At 41.2% G+C, this 17,294-nt stretch overlaps 1 protein-coding gene across 2 annotated transcripts in view; it reads right to left on the reverse strand.

Annotated features, from left to right (window-relative positions):
• Window positions 1–17,294, reverse strand: part of KCNAB1 (potassium voltage-gated channel subfamily A regulatory beta subunit 1) — a 214,543-nt gene that overhangs the window by 37,015 nt on the left and 160,234 nt on the right. For both annotated transcript variants that reach the window (XM_069975298.1, XM_069975299.1), the window contains exons 5-8: window positions 10,593–10,637; window positions 5,704–5,748; window positions 3,486–3,529; window positions 1,428–1,514 (exon numbers count right to left, since the gene is read on the reverse strand). In XM_069975298.1, the coding sequence (XP_069831399.1) occupies window positions 1,428–1,514; window positions 3,486–3,529; window positions 5,704–5,748; window positions 10,593–10,637 (221 nt within the window). The remainder of the gene's footprint in view (window positions 1–1,427; window positions 1,515–3,485; window positions 3,530–5,703; window positions 5,749–10,592; window positions 10,638–17,294) is intronic.

Raw genomic sequence — 17,294 nt, forward strand, 5'->3', positions numbered from 1 at the left:
CTATCTTTGCAAAATTAATAGCCATTCTTTAGGATTGGTGATGGTCTGACTCTTGGGTATATGAAGGGACCACAGTGTTTATGCGAGTGCCGCCATCACTGTACTAATAGTACTTCTATTGCAAGTATAAGCAAAGTTAAACGTTGAAGAGGCTGCAGTAATTACATAAGCGCCACAACCCCTACAAAACCTGGGGTGCTAAGAGTAAGATCCACATAAGTCTGAATGTTCACAAAAGATAAATGTGTAGTTTAAAGGGAATATCTTAAAAACGTACCAATAGCCGCACTATGTGACCAGTGTCCAACCAACCAAGTCACTAGTCCTGGTATGACTATTGCAATAAATGTAGGACACAAAATATCTTTTGCAAAAGTATCTCTTTGTTAAAAAGGTCCGTCCATACCAATGGGCGTCGAGGGAATGGGGCTTACGGTGGTGCTGTGGGCGGGGCTAAGTGCCGCTGTTGCTGTAAAGCCCCGCCCACTTAGCACAATCTGCAGTTGATAAAAGATCACTTTTTACTTGAACAAGCACCATGACGCATGATATAAAATAAGGTATGAAAACTGCTAAATTTACCCATTACACCTGTGTAGAGAAGTCAGAATGCAAAATGGGGGTGACAGTGTCACTATAACACTGGTTTTCAGTCTGACAGAACTAACATAATTGCATTACATGTTGGTCATTCTCACTGTAAAGGAAAACAATAGTCAAATGTTGGTATCACTTGGTATGCTCATAGTTTAAAAAAAAAAAACAATTGTTTTTATGAGTAACGTAAACTGAAGTGTATAAGTCAAGGCAATTCAGTTCAAAATCCTCTATATGTGCCAAGTGATGCCTCCACTGGATATTATGCTGCTTTCTGGCAGGCGTGCTGTAATTGGGGACACTTTTATACTGACGTGGGCTTTATGAAAATATTATTATAAAATACAATTAGCACAACTCAATCATTCGTAACACTGTTATATAACAGAGCATGAGTAAATAAAGGCAGTCACTTGTGTGATTAATCTCTGGCTCTTTATGATTAACATCCATGCTGCTTCACAGGGCATGCCTGAGTGGGTGATTCCAGTCGAGAGTCTCACATTTTAATTTTCTGCGCCTTAGAAAAGCATTAGTAATAAAATATTTTATAGATAAGAAAAGCCAGAAAGGTCATGGTAAAATTAAGCCTCAGTTTTCTTACAAATCGAGATGGTGATCTCCTGATGGAGTTCTGCCTTTGCCGGGGACGGATATCACTCTACAGTTATTAGGTTTCATATATATGAAAATAAGACAGGCTTTAAGATAATGTGCCCATGCTGGGTATGATGGCAGGCTGCCCATCTTATATCCATTGTAGACAGAATTTAATTTCCAGCAACAGGTGATGGGAGCCTGTAAATCAGAATCAATCATCCCGTACTAACCTTCCATGGGGGTATTATTATCTGGCCGGTTTGCAAAGACCACATCCACATATTCCAACTGCATCCTCTGGAGAGAACCCTTTAATCCTACAAGCAAAACAAAGATGAAACCATACGGTAAGAGAGAGGCTTAAGTAAGGTACTTACCCGCTCTCCTAGAAAATCATCTGTCCTGAAATGCTCCCTCTAAGGCATATTTAACATTTTACTAAAGGATGTTTAAAGTGGAAGTATCAAAATCTATCTATCTATCTTTTCCCAACTGAAACCACAGGAAATATTTCAGGCAACATGTTTTATATATTTTATCACTTTAACAGACTGCAAAAACACAGTGTTATGGTGGTAAGTTTAACATATACGTTTTATGGAAAAAAAAAACATGAAAAAAACATGCAATTGTGTGCAATCCTTTTTTCCATTGACATCCATTACAAAAAAAAATCAAAATGCATACTTTTTATTAGCATACACAAAAACATGGTTGACCATGTTTTTGTGAATGTTAAAAGTAACCATTTAAAAACGCATCCGTTAAATGGACGCAGGGTGAACCCAGCCTAACATTGATCCTCAATAAATCATTCTTAAAGCTAATGTACCATGAGGTACATTCGCTTTAACATGAGCCACGGATAGATCGGTGGTGATGCAGGAAAGCCAGTGCCTTCAACTATTTTTTTAGCCATCTTTGGACTCACTTTATTTTATCAATATCTTTTTGTAGGTGAGGTCTCCAGAACTGGACACAGTATTCCAGATGTGATATCACCAGAGCTCTATACAGCAGGATCACAATCTCCCTCTTCCTACTGGTTATACCTCTAGCTGTACAGCCCAGTATTCAATTTGTTTTTCTAACTGCCTGACAGCATTGGTGACTCATTTTAACTAAGAAATCACTAAATCCTTTTCTTTCGAAGTCTTCTCTAATATAAAACTACCAATACCATACATACCAGATTCCTTTTACCCTAATGCATTATCTTACATTTGGAAACATTGAACTGCATTTCATTGTTTCCCGTTTCGACCACATATCTAGCAAAACTAAATAATTTTTATCAACCCTATTGCACACTTTTGTGTCATCAGCAAACTGACTTTCATGCATTTACTGTTCCAGTTCTATACTACCTTATGCCTCCAAATTCTTTAAACAACATGTCCCTCTAGAACTATCTCCCAATCTCTCCTACAGTCCACTTTTTTGTCACTTATAATTTGGCATTCAATCCGACTGCTTTATAATTCTACAATCCTTTACATTATGCTTCATCTATTAGAAAATGTTAGATTGGGAAAAATTATTCTACTATATTATAATTACCCCAAGAAAACTTCTTTTAAGATTTGGACCTACTTAACAGACAAAGTTGCTGCTTCTCTGAACAGCTTGCCATCCCAGAGGCTAGACCTAAACAACAAATGTGTTTGCAGGAAGCAAATTCTCTCTACAGATTTCTTTGAAAAAAGGCAAGTCTCTGGGAAAGACTAGACAATGCGATCCAATCTTATTCTTGTCTCTGAATTTATAGCTCATGCACATATTGTGGCCATGGGCATGAACCCTAAGGTTGCTTTTTTTAAAAACTATTTTCATCATGTCATTCATCAAGTCAAAAGAGGCAAAAAGAATAATAACTGGAGTTAGAACTAAACAGATTACAACTACCAGAACTTAAAAGAGAAGTCCCGCGAAAATGTTTCTTAAAGTATTGCCCCCAAAAGTTATACAAATTACCAATATACCCTTATGCGAAATGCTTATAAAGTGCTTTTTTTCCCTGCACTTACTACTGCATCAAGGCTTCACACTTCTTTAACCATGCTTATTTTATGCAGTTCTTTTTTTTACTTTCTCCTTCACTTCACCCATCAGTGCTGTATTTCTAATTGGTGCCGTAGTCTCCAAATTTGTAGAAATGGATAAAAAGGTTTCTTAAAATACATTGTATGGCTACTAATTTCTTGTATTGCTACTACTATTGGTCAAAGAGAGCTTCCCACACAAACTATGGTAGAAATACAGTATATAGTAAAATAAAATATAGTTACCTTCAATAATGTGTTTCCTTGACAGGCCTCTCTCAGTTTCCGCTCTAGAGAAATACATACATCGATATGAAGTAAAAGTAAAATAGTATCCCTGAAATTAAGCTGTGACAAACTGATCAAAATGTCCTTCAATAATGTTTTATAGTGCAGACAGGCATGGGCACAACGCCACATTTTATTTATGCTATTTACATGCACTTTGTAAGGTCTCAAAATGTTTCTTGGAAGAAAAAAAAAAACTATATACTGCCTTACAAAAAGTATTGATTCTGCTTGCAGAGGAATAGCTAGCAAGGAGTCAAAGCATGCAAAATAGCTCTCCTCCAGTATAAAAAGAAGGATGTATGAATAGATAGATATACAATTCTCACAAAATGTTAGGGATATTTGGCTTGAGGATAAAATGTATTATATATTTATTATGTAATGAAAGTAGGGAATTTAAGTAGAAGCATGCAATGGCAATTTCCTTATCAAAAGCCAACAGCACTGGCGGGTATGCCCCAACAAAAAATGTAAATGTCTCATTAACTTGTCATGTGCCCTTGAGCATCAATTACAGCTTGACAACAATGTCTTATGCTGTTTACAAGCTGACTTGTCTGTTGACGCATGGCATCCCACTCTTTTTGATGGGTGGTCATCAGATCATAGAGATTCTGGGGTACAGAGTTACGAGCCTCTACATGGTGACTCCAATAGAATTTTGATCTAAATGGTTTTCTATAGGATTCAGGAATGGGGAAAGTGCAAGGCCATCCATTTGAGATCCCCTAGTCTCCAGCAGCTGGTCCCTAATTATATGACCTTCATGAGCTGGAGCATTGTCATCCATGAAGATGAAATCGTTCATACAAAGGCACAATGACTGAATTAACTATTTTATTTAAGTAGTATGCTCATGACAACCATTCACAAGTATAAGCCGGTTATGTATTGACTAGACACACCTGCCCACAGTGTACCACCATCACCTAACAAGCTCCTGCAAAAAGTACTGAAACATTGAATAGTTGGACATGTGCATTCAAAAGTTCAAAGGTGGTCACATTAAGTTTACCTGTAAAGGTAAGAGTGTGTTTTAGTATCACTTGCAAGCCAAATATCCCTAACTTTTTGGGAGTATTGTAAGTCAATATCCAACCCTTCCAAACTTAGGTTAATAGCCAAACCAGAGATGCTGGTTGGCAGATTATACTGTCTCAGAGTTGTTGCTTCTTGGATGGAGTAGGAGTTTGACTAGCATTGTGGGATATGTTGTGTTTGCTGCCCCTCAAAATGTACAACTTTTCATTGCTGGGGTCCAACTAGTAGGTAGTCTTCACAGGGCAGTGACCCACAGGTGGCAGTTTTTTTCCATAGAAGAACTATTTTGTAGATTATACACGTTGTTCCAATTACCATCTAAACTTCAATATTATACACATAATGCTGTCCCTACGGGGAGAAATGGGAAAGTAGTCTCTGATCGAATACTGTACTGTATTATCATCGAAAGTAATTTTGCCACTATTTCCCAAGGGAGTATTAATGCAGAACTGGTGAATAAACATCTGTTATGAAATTCCATTTCACTAAATTACTGTATGTTACTTTGGTGGTAATGTAAATGAGACTCGAAAGCCCTTTCTTTTTTATTGCACTTATATAGTGCAGTTATATTGAGCTGATGTTGTTTAGTCATAAAGTAGAAAGCAGTCATTTTTAAGTGAGGGTTTTGGTCCCATAACATTTTACATTCATCTTGTAATATTATCATAGAAACATAGAAGATTCTTAGCAGAAAAAGACCACCTGGTCCATCTAGTCTGCCCCTATATCATTTCATTGTGCCCTTCTGTTCTTAAGATAAGCACTTGCTTCATTAGGTAATACGTTGTATGAGACCGGTTGGTCTCAGAAAAGATCATCCCGGCCAGTACTGCAGTATCGGCCGGATGATCTTTAGCGCCGCATCAATGCGCGCTCACATCAGAACTCCCCACTATGGATCGTGCGGCTGGAGGCGCTCCTTAGTGTGCACTGACAGGGTCTTCTGCGGCTGCGGCCGGAGTGTATATCATGTGTATATATTCCGCCTGGGATCCCTTCAGTCTGCAGCACTACGTAAGTTCCGTGGAAATCATGGCCGTTGAAACAACGGCCGTGATTTCCACGGAACTTACGTAGTGTGAACATAGCCTTACTATGTGAATACAAGGAATTTGAATGAACTTACTTTCCTCCCCAGTATAATTTAGTTGTAATGACCAGACTGGATCTCCTGTAGGAAAAAGAAATTTTATTCCAGTTATGAAAAGGACATACATTATTTCTACCTCTAATAGTAATGTTACATATAGTTCTCAGAGAATCCCAAAAGATGTGATTGTGCGACACATTCAAAAGCAAAGTTGTCACATTAACAGGGGAACTTTACTAGTAATATTACTGGGTCATATTTCTTCTCTGTAAATTAGTATAGCTTTCTTAGTGCAAAGGCTAACACAATACAGTGCCTCCTGGAGGCCACATACAGCAGCACACTTGATTTGAGGAAGTTACTTTTACGGCCATCTTTAATTCAGCCTATTTATTATATGTTTGCACCATTTGTTAACACATTTTTCCCTGGCTTTCCAGTTTTGATTTTCTGATAGTTGTTGGGTGTGTGGCTTTTCTGTATTAAAATGGTCATCCTTGATAACAAAAAGCTAATTTCTACCAAAAAAAAAAAAAAAAAAAAAAAGCACCATTCCTGTCCTTGAGTTGTGTGTGGTAATACAATGCAGCTCTGCTCATTTCAGTGGAACTGAGCTGCAAAACTATACACAAACTAGACAAGTGTAAAGGCACTCAATCGTGTCTATTATCCCCAACCTGCTGCGGGTCGCTCTGTCCTGTGGTGATCATTTTAGTATGCTGCTTCTTACGGCAGCTTCTCCTGTTATGAGCTAGACTGCTGTAGGATTGGGCTCCCTCTAGGGGTAGGCGTGCGCCTGTTCACCTGTATTTATAGATCAGGCCACAGGTTTTGGAGAATTCCAGGCTGTTCAACTGAGGGTATATATAGCCACTACTTCCACCAGTGGCGTCGCTAGGCATTAAGATTCGGGGCCAGTGCCCCGGCTAGGAAGATCACTGCCCCGAATCTTTTGCCTCATGACATCAAGCTACCCGGTGCAGGGCCGTTTCTAGGAGCTCCCCCGCACTCAGCGCATCACCCATCTCCCTCCCCCTATCCCCTCTCTCCCCCGAGGCTGGACCCCAACGCACGCTGGGGACACGCTGCTGTGACGTCGTCCGGCCCTTCATTCATTGGACGGACGTCCGCAGCGGCTCCACACTCCTGCGGCGCCTCTCTCCTGCTTCAACACAGGCAGCCACAGAGGTTAAAATGACATCCCCCGGCGGTTGTTCAAGTCGCCGCCTGTGTAGCTGCCTGTGTGGAAGCAGGGGAGAGGCGCCGCTGCGAACGTCCGTCCAATAAATGAAGGGCCGGACGACGTCACAGCAGCGTGTCCCCAGCGTGCGTTGGGGTCCAGCCTCGGGGGAGAGAGGGGATAGGGGGAGGGAGATGGGTGATGCGCTGAGTGCGGGGGTGCTCCTAGAAACGGCCCTGCACCGGGTAGCTTGATAAAGATACCGGCACCCATCTGGTGAGTATGTAAACCGGGCTGGTGCGGCCAGTATGTGGGATGGGGGCCAGGTGGGGCAGTGAGTGTGTGTATGGGTCAGGTGGGATAGAGTGTGTGTGTGGGGGGGGGGGGGGGAGGAGTCAGGTGGGATATAGTGTGTCTAGGGGTAGTCACGTGGGATATAGTGTGTCTAGGGGTAGTCAGGTGGGATATAGTGTGTCTAGGGGTAGTCAGGTGGGATATAGTGTGTCTAGGGGTAGTCAGGTGGGATATAGTGCGTCTAGGGGGAGTCAGGTGGGATATAGTGCGTCTGGGGGGAGTCAGGTGGGATATAGTGTGTCTAGGGAAAGTCAGGTGGGATATAGTGTGTCTAGGGGTAGTCAGGTGGGATATAGTGTGTCTAGGGGTAGTCAGGTGGGATATAGTGTGTCTAGGGAAAGTCAGGTGGGATATAGTGTGTGTAGGGGTAGTCAGGTGGGATATACTGTAGTGTGTCTGGGGGGAGTCAAGTGGGATATAGTGTGTCTAGGGGTAGTCAGGTGGGATATAGTGTGTCTAGGGGGAGTCAGGTGGGATATAGTGTGTCTAGGGGTAGTCAGGTGGGATATAGTGTGTCTAGGGGTAGTCAGGTGGGATATAGTGTGTCTAGGGGTAGTCAGGTGGGATATAGTGTGTCTAGGGAAAGTCAGGTGGGATATAGTGTGTCTAGGGGGAGTCAGGTGGGATATAGTGTGTGTAGGGGTAGTCAGGTGGGATATAGTGTGTCTAGGGGTAGTCAGGTGGGATATAGTGTGTCTAGGGGTAGTCAGGTGGGATATAGTGTGTCTAGGGGTAGTCAGGTGGGATATACTGTAGTGTGTCTGGGGGGAGTCAAGTGGGATATAGTGTGTCTAGGGGGAGTCAGGTGGGATATAGTGTGTCTAGGGGTAGTCAGGTGGGATATAGTGTGTCTAGGGGTAGTCAGGTGGGATATAGTGTGTCTAGGGGTAGTCAGGTGGGATATAGTGTGTCTAGGGGTAGTCAGGTGGGATATAGTGTGTCTAGGGAAAGTCAGGTGGGATATAGTGTGTCTAGGGGGGGTCAGGTGGGATATAGTGTGTCTAGGGGGGGTCAGGTGGGATATAGTGTGTGTAGGGGTAGTCAGGTGGGATATAGTGTGTCTGGGGGGAGTCAAGTGGAATATAGTGTGTCTAGGGGGAGTCAGGTGGGATATAGTGTGTGTAGGAGGGGTCAGGTTTATTGCAGGCAGAAGGGGGAATTTTATTACTATGGTGGGTACAGCAACCACATTATTATTATATAGGAGGCACAGCAGGTACATTATTACTATATAAGAGGATCAGCAGGGGGCATTTTTACTATAGGGGGCACAGTAGGGGCATTTTACAATGTGGAGTAGCACAGCATGGGGCATTATTACTATATGAGGCACAGCAGGAGACATTATTACTATATGGGGGTACAGCAGGAGGCATTATTACTTATATGGGGGCACAGCAGGAGGCATTATTACTATATGAGACCATAGCAAGGGACATGATTACTATATGGAGGGCACAGCAGATAACATTATTACTATATTGAGGGCACAGCAGTGACATTATTACTATATGGAGGGCACAGCAAAGGACATTACTACTATATTTGGCTGCCCAGCAGGAGGTATTCTATATGAGAATGCTGCACAACAGGGGGGATATGCTATATGGGGATGCTGCACAGCAGGAGGGGCTGTTCTATATGGTGATGCTGCACAGCTGGGGGGGATATTTTATATTGGGATGCTGCACAGAAGAGGGGGCATATACTATATGTGGTTTGATGCACGGGGGGCATATACTATACAGGGTGTGTTGAACAGGTGGCCATATATTACATAAGGACTGCTGCATAGGGACATATACTATATGGAGGCACAGACACAGAGGGAAGGGGGGCTACTACTATGTGGGGATAGAGAGAAGGCCTATACTATATGGGAGCACAGATAGGACACAGAGGAGACCTAATTACTGTGTGTGCTGGAGCAAGGAGCCTAAAATGTTTTTCCTGGCAGATTCTGAAGAGAGAGAAGGCTTATGGCTTGGACCGAATGGAAAAGAGAAAAGTGAGCGACTCTGATCAGAGGAGACGTCAACTGTGAGTCACAAGTCACTATTTCAAATGCTAGCCTATATGACCATCTGTTTAAAAATATATATATACATATATATTTATATACGCACACACACACACACATAATATATATATATTATATATATATATATATATATATATATATATATATATATATATATATAAAGTGTGTGTAACCGTCAGTGCAGAAGTCAGCTCAGGGGGCCCGTGCCCCGGATGTTTTAGGACCCTAGCAACGCCCCTGACTTCCACACCTCAGTGCTCAGTTGTGAGTGTGTTCCAGTTAGAAAACCATGACTGTGCTCCCTGGCTATTTGCCACTTCCTCACTTCCTAGCGTCCTTCTAGCAGTTGGATCTTACTCCATTTCTCATTCTCAGCTCAGCTCGAGTCTGAACAGCGCCTTCCCATATTTTGGAGTGTGAGAAGAGGAGCATCTAGTTGCGGGCTCCTGTACTTCTTCACTACCATCAGGCGGTGGTCACCAGGGACCTTCTCAGTGGATAGCGACCAGGGAGTTTCCTGCAGCAAAGCCCATTCTGCCTTGCGGCAGGCTTTAATGTAAGTTGGGGGTTCCTTAGACTTTTCTCCTTGGAGAAGGTATATCAGCACTGCTTGGTGATCCAGGGGATCGTCCACCTACTTGTGTCTAGCCCATCCTTTACAAGAGTGGTGCTGTTGAGATAAACGGCACAAATGATAAATTCCCCCCATGGTTTATAGAACTCTGTGTGCTATCATACAGGGTCTATGCGCATACTGTGACATGTGCAAGGATCCTAGAGCTGTAGTATGCTAGCATCTGAAGCAGAAAGATGATTACAGTGTGTAATGTCATCCATCAATAACAGGAAGGAATAATATTTATGACAAGCATGCTATCTATATGCCATTACTGCTTATGTAGCGTGGATGTCAGCAGATTGCTTCTATGATTGTTTGCTATGTTTACTAAATATTTAATAAAGGAACCCTTGAATTATCTCCTCCTTTCTTCTGGGATAAATGGATCATACTTTACTCCTCTTGTAGCCCAGCTGCACGTAGCATTAAAGTATCATTAATTAATATTATAGAGCCATCTGCTGAGTGTGTTAGGAGCCGTAAATCAGGATAAAATCAAATTATATTGTATTCTTTCAAATTACAGTCTTTAAAAAAAAAAACCTGCGGCTCCCCTCCATCTTTGAACATTCATTCTCTAAGAACTAGTACAGGAACTGCTAACAGAAACCTTGCAGAAATCCATGCAATTTTTATCAAAAACAGATGTCTATAGGCAACCCCTTCAGTTTCTATGTTCTAGTACCCATCATCCGTACAGTAGAGATAGGGGGAATCTGAGGTAAACTCACCTCCAGTTCTTCTTCCTGATGATATTTCCTAAGATCACTTCAGCCCTGGGAAAATGAGAGAATAGAGGAAGTTTTTGCAAACTAAGCATAAAGCTTAATTCATAGAAAGCAAAGAAAATATGTTATTGCACTATACAAAAGGATTGCATAGTCTTATCTGCTCAGACACACAACAGATTTCTTGCTTTATCTATACCTGCCCCTAAGGAGTATCTGGCTTAGAAAGGGTGAAGAAGTGATCTGCACACATTTCCTAAAATCAGAAATGCAAATATAATGCTCTATATATACTATATGTATACTAATGAATATCCGGTGATCATACACACAGACGTTTCAGACACTGCAAAAGTGATACAGCACAGACACACAATACTGTATCATAAAACACTCAGACTAAACACTCAAGGAGGATCTATTTAAAGTTCGTACATCTAGTAGGTTCTTATTTGTACAATACTTCTTATTCCTCCATAACCATTGACTATTTACCTTGACTGGGAGGTGTTTAGACGTTACTGAGACAGGCTGTAACTGCATGTTTACATAGATGTAGAAGCACCTTACACGTCTGTATTCCAGTGGTCCAGAATTACAACCTGTTTATAAGACCAGAGCTGCACTTACAATTCTTCTGGCTGCTACTGGGACCAGTCTGTAATTCTGTTTTTTTTTTTGTCATTTATACTTGAATTCCCTATAAATAATTGCATTCCCAGTGAAATGACCATGCTCCTGCACTTTTTTATTATAACTCTAAGTTTCTGTATTGTGCCATCCCTCTGTTAATCCTGGGTGTACCATTCCCTTAGTAAGTAGAGGCACTAATTTGACTTACTGGACTGTGTTATAGGGGTACTCCTGTGAAAAAAAATTGTTCTCAAATCAACTGGTGTCAGAAAGTTATACAGATCTGTAAATTACTTCTGTTTAAAAATCTCAAGTCTTCCAGTACTTATCAGCTGCTGTATGCCCTGCAGGAAGTCGTGTATTCTTTCCAATCTGACAGGGTGCTATCTGCTGCCACTTCTGGACAGCTCCTGACACAGACAGAGCAGTAGCAAACCCCCATAGAAAACCTCTCCAGGCAGTACAGAGCTCCATGTCAGACTGGAAAGAAAACACCACTCTTTGCAGGGCATACAGCATTTGATAAGTACTAGAAGTTACTAAGTATTAGATAAGTACTAAAAGTAATTTATAAATCTGTATTACTTTCTTTGTTTACTGCAACCTATTATCTGAAGCTTTGTCACGCGGTACAAACACTAGGAATAAGAATTTATTCAGAGTTGAAAGACACATGGTAATTAGAGATGAGTGAACCTCATGCTCAAGTCCATCCGAACCCGATCGTTCGGCATTTGATTAGCGGGGGCTACTGAAGTTGGATATAAGCTATAAGGTTGTCTGGAAAACATGGATACAGCCAATGACTATATCCATGTTTTCCAGACATCTTAGAGCTTTATCCAACTTCAGCAGCCACCGCTAATCAAATGAAGAATGATCAGGTTTGGATGGACTCGAGCATGCTCCAGGTTTGCTCATCTCTAATGGTAAATAAAATTTTACCCACATTAACTGGGTTAAAAAAGGGGAACTGAGAAGACTATACAGCACAATACTTTAAGACCCCTTTAAGTTAGGCATAGACAAGGGACTTTGATCAGCCACATCAAGGCTAAATTAAGCAAATTTTCAGCAGCTATAAGGGTCCATTTACAGAAAAAGATCTGCCAAAGATTTGAAGTCAAAGCCAGAAACATAGTATAAACAGAGACCAGGTCTTAAAGAAAAGCCTAATATTTAAATCTTTGTCAGATAATCTGTCAGATAATCTTTCTGTGTAATTAGACCCTAAGTCTGCCATTGGCCCTTGCAGATTATCATTTTTGTGTCATTTACCCATGACGGATGGACAAAAAAAGCACCAAGCTTGCCCATTTTGGCTTACCCTTATCTTTTATATATGGCCAGGTATAGACTGTGTAGAGATATGCCCCACTGTCACTCAGTTGTTAATTGTTACATTTCCAGTAGGACCAAGGGTACGTGCACACTACGAAACCTGGGTGGATAACCCGCCGCGATTGTACTCATCTCCGTCTAAGCCATAGACTCCATTTTATAGTCAGGCAGATTCAGCCGTCTGCCTGAAGAATGAACGGGTTCATTCTTCTGGTGGACAGCGGAATCTGCCTGTGTATAGAATGGAGTCTATGGCACAGGCGAAGATGCAGAAGGCCGCGAGCAGGGGCAAGCTGTGGTGATCCACCTGAGTTCCGTAGTGTGCACATACCCTAACAGAGGAATTACACACAAGAATTTTCTGAAGATGCATCAGAAATGCTATTTCATTGGGAATACAAGTCAGGGAAGCTAACAGGTCCTTTTTATCAGCTTACATAAGCTCCTAATAATACAGGTGGTTACATTATTATGAATACAACATGATACAGGGTAGGAACATTATTGCCTGGTAAATATTTGAAAATTCCAAAAACCTAAACCCAAAGCTGTGAATATAGCTCTGGACTATAATAGAGACTGTTCTGTATATACTGATAGTAGGCCTAGACTGTTCTAATATAGTTTTATCTATAATACAGACTGTACTTGAGGATAACTAGTGCACTAAATCTACTAAGTTTCTAAACTAAACTTTTTACATAGTTTATATGTAAACTGGTCTTTGATGTTGATTGAAGGTTGGCTCCATTTACTTTACACTGTGAGAATAATCATCCCTCACCTCATTATTAAAATTATAACACATCTTTTTGAAGAACTTTTTTTTAGCTATCTGGTAGCAGAATGAATGTTATGTAATGGAAATGTTATGTTAATGAAAATCTGTTGGAAATGTTGACATTTTAGCTCCTAATCCAAAAAGCAAAGACTGCTCATCATTTGGGAGATTTCTGTTAGACCAGATCCTGGTACACTTCACCTGCAGCTAGCGCCTGTTTTCTGTCATTGCCTTTTGGCTAATCTCCCATGAGTTGATTCTCTACTTAATCTTTTCCAAGTCAAACATAAAGGTTTATTTTTAAAGTCATTCCCAGTTTCTGAACTATAATTAAAGTGAACTCAGAGAGGAAAGAGAAATACAAAACCTAACATGTGCTGCTGGGTTTGTAGGAAAATGCATATGATAAAATATGAAAGCTGAAAAGCTATGGACAACTTTACAGTGATTTTTTTTTATAATTTTTTTCCTTTATTTAATATGAGGCAACTCTCTAAATCTTCTACGTTAAAAAAATCCTACAATTTAGGAAAAGATAAGATAAATCTGTCAGATGGACTTTCTGCTCTCCTTAAGTTAGGATAGCAGTAGGGGGTCACACTAGCTCAAAATATAAAAGGGAGGCAGAGAATCCTTAGAGGGCAGCTTACACAGGCTGCAGATAGGGAGAAAGGCAGTCTGCAAAAGAGAGTCCCAAAATGTGTGTAGAAGTGAAAAGAGAAAGCTAAGCTTTTAATTAAAGAATAATGGAGAAAGTCTTTTTGCAAGTATAAATTAAGAATAATTGAAAACGCATGCCTCTGCGCCGTTCTGGTGCAGTTAGTAATGTTCAGTCCGGTAAGACCGTTAGGAGCACTGGGGCACCCGTTAGGAGCAGTGCCTGCCCAATAGTGCCAATCCGGCCTGCCACCGGACAGCCTGCTCCATTCATTATCATTAGAAAGGGGCAGGCTGGCCAGGGGTGGATCAGCATTATGGGGTGGGTAGTGCTCCTAATGGCCCCCTAGTGCTCCTAACGGTCTCACCAGACTGTTAGGGGCACAGGGACACATACCTTCCTCATTGGAGTCTTCTGTACAATAGGGACATATCAGCAGGTTAGAGTAGTCTAACCTGCTGATAGTTCCCCTTTAACCTTAGTCTATTTAGTGCATTGTAAAGAGCTGTGAAACTGCTTCCATTCTTATTGGTCAGTATGCTAAACCCATTTTAAAGCATTAAAGGGGTAGTCCACCCAAAATTTTTTTCTTTCAAATCAACTGGTGCCATAAAGTGCCAGAGATTTGTAATTCACTTCTATTAAAAAATCTTAAGTCTTCCAGTACTTATTAGCTGCTGTATGTCCAGCAGGAAGTGGTGTTGGTGTTTTCTTTCCTGTCTGACCCAGTGCTCTCTGTTGCCTCCTCTGTCCATGTCAGGAACTGTCCAAAGCAGGAGCAAATCCCCATAGAAAACCCCTCCTGCTCTCCAGACTGGAAATAATACAACTTCCTGTTGGGCATACAGCAGCTGATAAGTACTGGAAGGCTTGAGATTTTTTAATAGAAGTAAATTACAAATCTCTGTCACTTCATGGCAGCAGTTGATTTGAAAGAAAAATTTTTTGGGTGGACTACCCCTTTAACTTCCCATGCTTTGTAAGAGTTGATCAAACTTCGAGCAAGCTCAGGTTCGTCCATAAGCTGTATTCATGTTTTCTGGGACTCCCTAGTGCTGTTTGTTTGGATGAACCAGAGCGAGCTCGAAGTTTGCTCAACTCTACTTGCTATGCTTGCCTTTAATCCCCAAACAAAACATAGCACAAATGTGAACTTTATTCAGCACTGTCCAGAGACTATTTCTGTTCGTCTAGGTTTTGCCTTTTATTTTATTAATGGCATGCAACCACCTGAAGTGAGAGATCACAGGATACAGCGGGGAAGTGATGGCCTGGGAGGCTGTGAATGAGTCTGCCATATGTTCCTATTTCTGGATTTGTTCTCATAATATACTATTACTATATATTTAAGAAGGATTTGGTTATTATTTTATAGGGGCCGGGATGCAGTTCTCCAGTGTTGCATTGTCTGGCTTCTTCCTTGAGGATGCACAATATTGATGTTTCTATACATGTGGTCTGTTGAGTCATTACACTTGACTCAGTACTGTTGAAGCTGCTTTGTATGTTTATATTATATATGGTATTTATTTAGGCATTTATTAGTCATTACATGTGCCTTAATACTAGCCATGTTGACTCTTGGCTGCATCTCTTTATATTGTGTGTAGTCTAAATTTTCAATAAAGTATACTTTTTAATACATTTTTTGGTGTATGCGATATTTCTCCAAGGAAAACAGGGTTGTCCAGCACACATCTGAATCCTTAAAGGACAACTCCGGCGGGACCTGCAAAAAAAACAAAACAACATAGACACACACACACCATACTCACCATACCTCCGGTGACGATCACCATTCAAACTGCCCGCCGTCTGCGTCTCCATCACCTTCGGCCACTGCCCTGCGATCTTTTTCACTTCTGGGTTCATGGGAGCGCATCACATGGCTTTCAGCAAGCTCAGCCACTCAGGGCTGAGCAAGCTGGAAGCCATGTGATGTGCTCCAGCCAATAAAAAGGCTGCTGGTGCGCAAGTGCACCAGCAGCCTTTTCCTCTCCCACTCACTTCAGCAGAAGACACCGAGGAGGAAGAAGACCTGGCCCACCCCCGGCTCTGACGACATCGTCACAAGATAGCGCCCGGGAGCAGAGGACGGGGGTCGACAGTAATTGGGTATGTATAATTTATTTAACTTCCCGGGGAGGGGGTTCGGGGGTCAAATGTGGGGGAAGGGGGCCAGACTACTTATTTACACACATTACAAAGTTATATAACTTTGTAATGTGTGTTAAATAAGAAAAAAAATTTTTTATGGGGAGTTGTCCTTTAAAAGACTTCAAAGTAGAAACATGACAATCAAGTTACAGGGGCCAAGTGGAGTAATATTGGCTATATACTTTAATTAAATTCATTCCAAATTAGACATGGAAACCCTTCCGGCAAGGGTTAAATGGGAGGCTAATACTCTTGACATAACAGACGAGGTTTTGGGGTGAAATGTTATCTTTACATAAGTATGTATCACCTGCAGACAATAATGAAATAATTCAACTATATATTACTCGCCAAAGTTATATTACTCACCGATCAGGTATATAGGATGGGAAGATATCCGAGCACTGATTGTCATGGCTGCCGAACTGCTGATTCTGACTTTTGGCATATGATGTGGGGGTATCGCCCGGTTCACACTTTTTGGGAAGAGGTATTAGCTATCTTAGAAAAGGTTCTGGGAGTCACAGTACCTTTTGACCCTAACATTTGTCTGTTTGGGATATTAGAGGAGGAGTAATGGATATTTCTGAGAGAGGTATTGTTTATGGCACGTAACACAGTCACCATGGATGGAACCCAGGCCACCCATGTTATCCTAATTGAATTATCTTATTAATTTAGTTCTACCATATGAGTATGTGACATATAAAAGCAGGAGATGTGAACTTAAATTTAAAAAGGTGGGGGATTGGTGGTGCTCTTACACTCTGACTAATTTTACCCCCAACCAGTATATGAGGTGGAGAGGAGCACAGGAGGGGAGCAATAAGTATATGGGTAACATAGTATTTTGGAGTATATGGGGAACATAGTATTTTAGGTTCTCCTCAAGAACGTGATGTCTGATCCTAATGGATAATTAAATATAGTTATGCAATGCAGAGGTTGGCAACAGGAGACATATACTACCTGTATGTATGAAAATAGTGGTCTTGTACCTACAAGGATGTTTTTTGCATGTTTTGTACAGCACCAGCAGATTGTATATGTGCAATTGTTTGTACATGTTCATGTATATTGTGGATGTTTATTCACTCAGGGATTTTGGTGTACAAACTTCGATAAAATAAGAATT

This window comes from Dendropsophus ebraccatus, chromosome 6, assembly GCF_027789765.1.
Source record: "Dendropsophus ebraccatus isolate aDenEbr1 chromosome 6, aDenEbr1.pat, whole genome shotgun sequence".
NCBI lineage: Eukaryota > Metazoa > Chordata > Amphibia > Anura > Hylidae > Dendropsophus > Dendropsophus ebraccatus.